Source organism: Micromys minutus (genome assembly GCF_963924665.1).
Source record: "Micromys minutus genome assembly, chromosome: 16".
Classification (NCBI taxonomy): domain Eukaryota; kingdom Metazoa; phylum Chordata; class Mammalia; order Rodentia; family Muridae; genus Micromys; species Micromys minutus.
In genome coordinates, this window is record NC_137985.1 from 31791469 (window position 1) to 31799702 (window position 8234).

General features: G+C 48.9%; 1 protein-coding gene across 1 annotated transcript; it reads right to left on the reverse strand.

Annotated features, from left to right (window-relative positions):
• Positions 1-36: 36 nt before the first annotated feature.
• Positions 37-7882, reverse strand: NRGN (neurogranin). The gene is made up of 4 exons (XM_080930634.1): positions 7714-7882; positions 1509-1735; positions 1279-1296; positions 37-916 (listed from the first exon to the last, which is right to left on the reverse strand). The coding sequence occupies exons 1-2, from the start codon at positions 7726-7728 to the stop codon at positions 1514-1516; spliced, it is 237 nt and encodes a 78-aa protein (XP_080786760.1). The 5' UTR covers positions 7729-7882; the 3' UTR covers positions 37-916; positions 1279-1296; positions 1509-1513.
• Between the last annotated feature and the right edge of the window lie 352 nt (positions 7883-8234).

The window sequence follows — 8234 nt, forward strand, 5'->3', positions numbered from 1 at the left end:
CATTCCCTCCCACCCCCACCCTGCACCCTCTGAACACTTAGACATTCCTCTTTATTGTTCACATTCCAACCCAGTATGGTAACATGCACACGCAGAGATTAAAAACCTTCCAGCCACAACCCCAGGAGCCCAGTGGGGGAGAGGCTATAAGGGGCTTGGCCGGCAGAAGACTCCTCCGGTCGGAGCCTCCTGGCGCTCCGCTGCTCCCGAGGCTTTTGCATAAACAAAGGAGAGCGGGAGGGGCTGCTCTCAGGGTGCGTTCTCAAGAAAAAAAGAGGGTGACGGGCAGGTGTGGGACAGGACTTCACTTCCCATTAGAGCAAGGGACATCATCAGGTAATCATGAAAACCTCTCCCCCTCTTTCCTAGCCCCAAGTTTAGGAGGTTGAGGTTAGGCTAGGGCAGAAAGACGCGGGGCGCCCCCTTTCGTTGCCCACAGAACGAAAGAACTTGGTGGTTACTTTTCTTTTTCTTTCTTTCTTTTTTTTGTCTTTCTTTCTTTTCATTATGTTCTTTCTTTTCATTCTTTTTTGTTTTTTTGAGAGTACTTGGGCGACGCTTTGGGCGCCCTCTGCAGTACGCGCAGCGAAGCGCACCGAGGCTGCGGAGGCAGAGCTGCATGCTGGGCGCGTGGACAGGTGGGCGTGAAGCAAAAGGACATTTTTGGGAGTCTGGAGTTTGGGACGAGGGTGGGGAGAAAAGGCGAAAGGAGACCACGTTAGACGGAAGAGCTATAAAGGGCACGGACTTGGCTACGCCACGACGAAGCCAGCCTGGGAGAGAGAGTCTCTGGGACGCGGCGGGGAGAGGGGAGGGCTCCTGAAGCTGGCTGGTTGGTGGGAAGGAGGGGCTCACAAACACAGTAGGGAAGTCTTGTCACTGCGAGGGGGACGCGGCATCCGACTCTCCTCTGGAACTGAGGAAAGAGAAGGTCTGAGAATGTGCTTTCTGCTGGCACCATTTCCCCCTCCCTTTCGGGGAGTGTCACCCAGACCCCCGCCCCGGCTCACTGAGCTGAAGTGAGCCCTAGGGCAGCTACGTGAGCGAGCCTCCCCGCGCTTATGGCCGTCGGCTGCGCTTGTGCAGTCAAATGAGGGTGACTGACTATGTGAACGTGCTGGTCCAGGTGTGTCCCTGCCGCAGCCTCAGGCGTCTGGACATACCAGAGGCCTTCAAAGTTATGTTCCTTGGCCCGAGGGGTTCAGGGCTAGCAGAGAGAGGGACTAGTCATTTCTCCCACCCAACATACTCCCCTACAAACTCTGCCGCTTTGGTTACCTTGTAAAATGTTCAGTTCTTCGGTCCAAGGTGAGGCAGACGAAAGGGAGGGAGAAACAGGTTAGCTCGTGGCATACCAGCATCCTTGGCCTCCCACCCACTTGCCTCTGGGTCCCCACCCTTAACTTCCTTCTCCACTCCCAGCCCAACCTTAGATTTCTCCAGCTTTCTCCAAGCAGGCCTGAAAGCCAGAGAGCCTCCCGCCCGCGAAGCGCTCCAGCCAGCCTCACCTGGCCTAATCTCCGCTGGGGCCACCGCCCGCGCCTCCCCGGGCGCCCCCAGCTCCGCCTGGTCCCCCGGGGCCGGGTCCCTTCCGGCCACACTCTCCACTCTTTATCTTCTTCCTCGCCATGTGGCCCCGAAAACTCGCCTGGATTTTGGCTGCTGCGGCGTTGGCTCCAGGATCATCCAACGGGATGTCTAGAATATCGTCGTCTGGCTTGGAGCAGGCACTCTCCTGAAGATGGGGCAGGTATTAAAAAAAATGGAGGTGATAAGGCCCAGACAAGGAGGGGATGGGGGTGATAAAGACCAGACTCCCAGAGGATGGGGCAAGCCTAGTGCCCTGTTGAACTGGGAGGACCTGGAGGGTGGCGGAAGGAGCAGAGAGGGAAGCCTCTGAGGGCTAGCACACATTCTAGGCAGCAACTACCAGAAAGGTTCTAGACCAACAGACACAGGAAGAAGTGTTTCGGAGGAAAAAGAAAAGAAAGCCAGCTAGCTCCATTTGAAAGTAGCCTTTAGTTTCAGGGTGCTGCCTAGTTGCGTCAGGAAGAACAGAGAAAAAGCAGCAGGTAGTGCTGGAAGTGACCCCCCCCCTTGCTCTCAGATGATGCCCGGCAGCTCAGAAGGACCTTTCTTCCTCAGGGAATGGACACACCATCAGAAAAAGACTACAAGTCAGCCAGAGGCCCCATTCGGTGTTCCCATTGGGTTTCCTATTTTCTACTGTCTCCTGGGTTGGACTCAAACACCCAAAAGAGGTAAAACAACTACCGAAAAGGAAACAGAAAGCAAGAAGTTCTTTCCTCATGTGCTCGTGAGAAGAAAGGAATGAGGCCAATGGCTACCATTTAAGCTTTTCCTTTATCCCACGTGCAAGAGCTATGTTTTCCAAGCATTTTAATTCTTCCTCAACAATAAAGACTGAGCACTCTTTCATTCTTTCTTGAGTTTACCGTGATGAAACTGATAGCTAGGAATGTAAAAAAAAAAAAAAAAAAAAAAAAAAAAAACCCGAAAATCAATCAATCAATCAATCAATCAAACAAACAAACAAAAAACCCCCAAAACTCCAACAACCTACCTGGGGATCCAGACAATTATCAATAGCTAATAGATTTGAACCTTGTTATGACAAGTTTTAGAGTTTATTGTAATGCCTAAGAAAGGAAATGCAACCAGGTAACCAGTTAACCAGCCAACCAGCTTAGCTGTACTTCTGGGAGTACTGTGTGGTCTTGAGAGCTTATCTGAGCTTTCCCAGTCTTAGATCTTCCATTTGAAAAATATCACAATGATAGTATTTGCTTTTATGGATTCTAGAGAAGAATAAATTGAATGGTTTCATGAAAATTTCTGGCATACTTTAGTTGATCAGCAAACAGTAGCTATGCTTTGATTGCCTTGCAAAACGGTGAGGTGATGTTAAATGTCACTGCTTCTGTAAGCTGGAAGTGGTCTTGTAACAAGTCTTACACAGTTCATTCTAATGATATGTCATGTGCCATGATATGTTCAGCCAATGACACATCACATACAATGGCAGTCCCCAATTATATTAGTGATTGCTGCTGTAGCCATTTTAGTTTACTTGTAAACCCTGAAATATCTGAACCATTATGAAGTTGGCTAATGACAGACACATTTCTCAAAACATACTTCCACCATTAAGGAATGTGTGATGTCATCAAAGCCAGGGTTCCTCTTCTTCCCTCACTTTTTTCCTTTCTTTCATTCACTCTTACTGTTGCTAGTTCTGAGTTCTGGGGATCAAATCTGGGCCTCATGAATGATTAGCAAATGGCCACCAACGAGCTGCATCCCTAGACGGAAGGCAACCTGTACTCCAGGAAAGCCTTAAACTCAGTTCTTATTGCCTCTGCCCACAGAATGCTGCGGGCATATTTTCATGTCCAGCTTCTGTTCCTCTGTCACCTTGCTCTAGGTGAGAGCAGAAAGAATTGGGGCCAGGTAGATTTCTGTACTCTCAGTTCTATGGAGTTTGGAGTCTGAGGAAGGGAGATCAGGAGTTTGAGGCCACTCCGGACTACATGAGATCTCCTCTCAAACACACCACCACCACCCCACTACCAACTGAGCAAAAATAAAGAAAGGATTTGGGGGCTGGAAAGATGGCTCAGCAGTTAAGAGCACTGGCTGCTCTTCCAGAGGCCCCGAGTCTAATTCCCAGCAACCACATGGTGGCTCACAACCATCTGTAATGGGAATCTGACACCCTCTTACGGTGTGTCTGAAGACAGCTACAGTGTACTTATAAAATAAATAAATACATCTTTATTTAAAAAAAAAAGAAAGGCTTTGGAAGCTGATAGTATCCATTTCAGAGGCTAACTACTCCAGCATCAGTAAGGGATGTGGAGGGGATGTTGCTATGAAGCCAGAAGGGCCTAGAAGAACCTTCCAATGGCTTCTGGGATTTTGTCTTGACCAAGAAAAACTAACTGCCTTCACCGTCTTTCTCTTCTTCTGTGAGGTGGCCAAGATCTCACATTGTAAGGCAGCATTTCTTCTGCCTTATCCTGGCCACCAGCTACCTAGTTGTCAGAAATGGTCAGGGTATGAGTGAGGATTCAGTTTCTACTCCAGAAGCCCAAGGCAAAGTTTACAAACGATTCCCCCCATCATGTTTCCCCCACTGCCCTCATTTCCTGGGCCTTAGAGATCCTTAATTTGTGTTCAAGATGCTTCTAATGGACTTAAACACAATTTCAGGGAGTTGCCAGAATGCAGATGGATAGGCCGAAAACATCCTCTGTCTTCTTGTCCTTCTTAGTTAGCTCTGTGGCTCTCTCTGGCATCTTATACTTCACATAAAATTCAGATCAACCCCTTTGGGTTTTCTGATTTTCCGAGTGTGAGTATAATTTTCTCTTTGAGATATCCTCAGGAAGTAGACTTTTTGACAGAGGTCAGCAAGCACAAAATTCCGGATCCCCTCTCCTTAGTCTTCCCACTGTTAGATGTTAGAGGTTGCGGTGGTTTGGGTGGTTGGTATTTTTCTCCAACTACCCTAAGACCTGATCTTATCACCACCCACCACAGATAATCCAGAACACGAAACTTGGCAAGACAAGTTGAGCTACCCCGACACGGCCTAGCACAGGGCAATGCTGCTCTTCCTTGAGTCTGTTCCCAGTTCCTGTGGCTGATTCCTTAGGAGGCTGCTCATGGCTGCTCATAGGCAGAACTGGAGGCAAAAGCCATAGGAATCTGGGAGAAGCTCATTGGTTTTGGTGCTTGGGCAGCTGCCTCTTAGAGACTGATGGTCATCTGTGCAGAGGGCCTCTGTGTGAACTGGGGATATCTGGGGATTGGAGAATGCACTTGCCAAAAAAAGGAGGAACCATGAATGGGTACCCTTTGCCTCTGGGACTCTCATCTTCTTCAGGGCCAAGCAGAACTTAGCTCAGGTGAATAGTGTCCTTCTGCTCCCCAAATCGGAACAGCTTTAAGAACTATGCTTGTTATATATCAGGTCCTGTGCTAAGTACTTGAGACATTTTATGCTATGAAACCCCCATTTTAGAAGTCAAGAAACAACCTCAGAGACATTTATAACTCCCCCAGGTTGCACAGCAGACAGACAGTGAAATGGTCTACTTTAGAATTCGTACTTTTACCCCCTGCCTTAGGGCAGGTGGTTACTTCTACACTGTTAGCTGGTATGCAGCCACTAGACTACAAAAGGAAGAAGAAGAGGAAGAAGAAGAAGAAGAGGAAAAGAAGGAGGAGGAGGAATAATAAATAAATAAATAAATAGAAAAAGAAAAAAAGAGGAAGGAATGGGATATCAAAACATATTTCTTTTCCTTTCCCTATTAAACGAAGGCAGGAAAGACATGTACATTTCCTATGTCAAATGCCATTGAAGCATCGAATAATAGCCCCTTTAAAACCATTCCCTGATTTGTTTTCTTTTTCCTCATTTCTCTCTAAGCTTGCTTGCCAAGGGGGAAAGAAACACACAAGGCAAGACCAGATTCTTCCCAAACATCAGGTAGGTTGGTCATGGAAGAGAATGCCAGAGTAAAAGATGAGGAAGCCTACTGTTCCTTCTACAGCACAGAGCTGCCGAGAGCAGCCCTGCCCCATCCCAGCCCTCCACCCTTCTCGCCCCATTTGTCTTCTGCCTCTCTCCATGAGACTGATGCCCAATATTGTCTGGCCCTTTGGTCCAGTGGAATTTGGATATGAAAACAGAAAACTGTGTCAGGGCCCAGTGGAGGAGGTACCCCTGGACCTCAGACATTCAATACCTCTGGAAGCCCTCCTGGGTGGATAGTCCCTCTTCCTGTAGGGGACACTGATTTCAAACATGTCAGCCACACTCTCAGCTATTATTTATGGGTATTGGTTATATGCTGTGGAGCTATCTTCCTGCCACACACCACCAATGGCTTCCTGGCTATTCATAAGCATGAGCCGGGAGAGACAGGACTGGAGGCCGGAGCCCCACATCTCATCTTCTTCATCCTTCTCAGGCTTTCTAGAATCTTCACCCATTCACATCTTCTGATTCCTTTCCCCATCCTTTTTGGCTTCTCATCCTTTTCTTTCTTGCCTAGCAGTTACCCTCCTCCCCTGTTGACTCATATCTCATAATCTGCCATTTATTTATTTATTTATTTATTTATTTATTTATTTATTTATTTATTTATTTTTACTTAATGGAACACTGCTGGGGGTGAGGGGCTCTTCCTCATTTGAGACGGAAGACTCACACCTCTCCTTTCCCAGCCAAAAAGTGATTCTTGGGCTCAGTGTGTAGCTCAGAAGCAAAGTATATATTTAGCAGGCATAAAGTTCAGTGTTTAATCTCCAACACCAAAAAAAAAAAGTAAGTAAATAAGAAATAAGCAGACAAACTGTTCCCTGGAGAATAACAAACAGCTTCCTTGGAAGAAGCCCTGGCCAGTGCTCTTCAAAGGGCGGGGACTGTATGTGATTGGCATGCTTCTTTTTACATATTTTTTTTTCTGGTCTTACACATTTACTGCTATGAGCATTTACGATAATGAAAATCAGTATGCTTCAAAGAGGGCAGTTTTTTGAGAGGACAGGGCTCCACACTTGTTAAAGGCGCCTATGGGTGGGGGTCACATCTCTAAATCCCCGTTTGTACAGTTGTAAAAGACCTACCTACCTAGGGTGATCAGGCACACCGGCAGCTGTTATTGATTTAACAAGAATTAAAATGTCAACAATGGCTTGTCCCTAAGTTCTTACTGCCTCTTGGCACCCAGACATCAGTAAGTGTCACCTCCTAAAGAAATGGGCTATTCTTTCCTTCCAAACTTAGTTATTTATTTTGCACATTGTGGGAGAAAGGTGGGGTTTCTGCTGTCAGTTAAGTAACCTCTGGCGTCTTTAGCCAGACCGACAGAAAGAAAACACCAGGAGTTTGGAGTAGTCTTTCCCTGCAGATCAGAGGCTGAGAATAAGCAAAGACCTGTGTCACTCAACTCCAGTACCCAGCTAGGAGCCAGTACTGTGCCGGATGCCTTCATACAAGAGCCCTTAACGCGATCTGCTTTGGCATTAGGCACTGGCAGCATCCAGTTTCCGTGTAGGCGCTGACAGACACTTCCTCCCCTTGCCCACAGAGCCCTCTCACGGTCACTCACCCAGTACCTTCCAAAGGAGAAGGTCTTGGGGGTTGGACCAGCTCCTCCTCAGAACCACACTGACTAGGCTCTTTGCTGCCCATCACCACCAAGACAAGGGTGGATTCTCCCCGCCTTCGCCACATAAAGGTTTAGACGATCATCTGAGGGTCCTGAAGATCTTGCCACAGTCCGCGACGGCAGCAGTGAGATAAGAGCTCATGTGGAGGTCAAAAAATACCAAGGGGAAGGACTAGCACACGAGCAACTTTCCTGTGTCTCCATGGGGGGAAGTTCCATCTCTCATCTAAGCAGCAGCTTTCCTTCATGAAAGCTCTGCTCAGCTCCGGATCCAACCTAGATTGTCTGGCCCATGGGCGCTCAGACGCCCCCGCGAGCTGGGGAGCATTTTCCCTAGGGCTTGGCTCAGATCAGGCAGGCGCCTTCCACCATCCAATACAATATCTCAGCACCATCCTTCCCCACAAGGCTCCTAGGTCTTCCTCACCCACTTCCATCCCTTCCTCAACCCCAGGGGTTCTCGGGCGCCCCTTGCCCCAGACCAAGCTGAGTTCAAGTATGGACTCACCGTGCAGCAGTCCATTGCCGGTGTTGAGGGTCCTTGACTGGGGTGGAGCCTGGCGCAGAGCGGGGGTGGGTTTGTACGATCCTGGGTGGCAGCTCAGGGGCTGTCGGGCACTCCCCGACCAGCACAGAATCGGTGCAGAACCAGCCTCTCTCCTCTTGGGTCCGGTCTCCCGCGCTCCGCAACTCTTGCGAATGTAACCTGAGCCCTGCGGCCTCGAAGCCAATCAGGAGACACTTTCTGCAGGGTGGGCGGGGAGAACTGGAGCGAGGACCACTCCCTCTCTCGACTCTCTCCGCCTCCCTCGCTCGCTTTGGTGACCCAACCTCTCCACCTACACACTTCCATCCATTCCTCCTACACACCCCATCTCCCAAATTCAACCCCCCCTGCTTTCTAAATCGCAGACTGCTAGGCAGATGCACGTCGGAGCAGGCACAAGGCCCCCCAACAGCCAGGGCACAAATACACATCTGGGCGCAGCACGCCCTACCGCCCATAGGTAGGAAACCATGCATCCCACT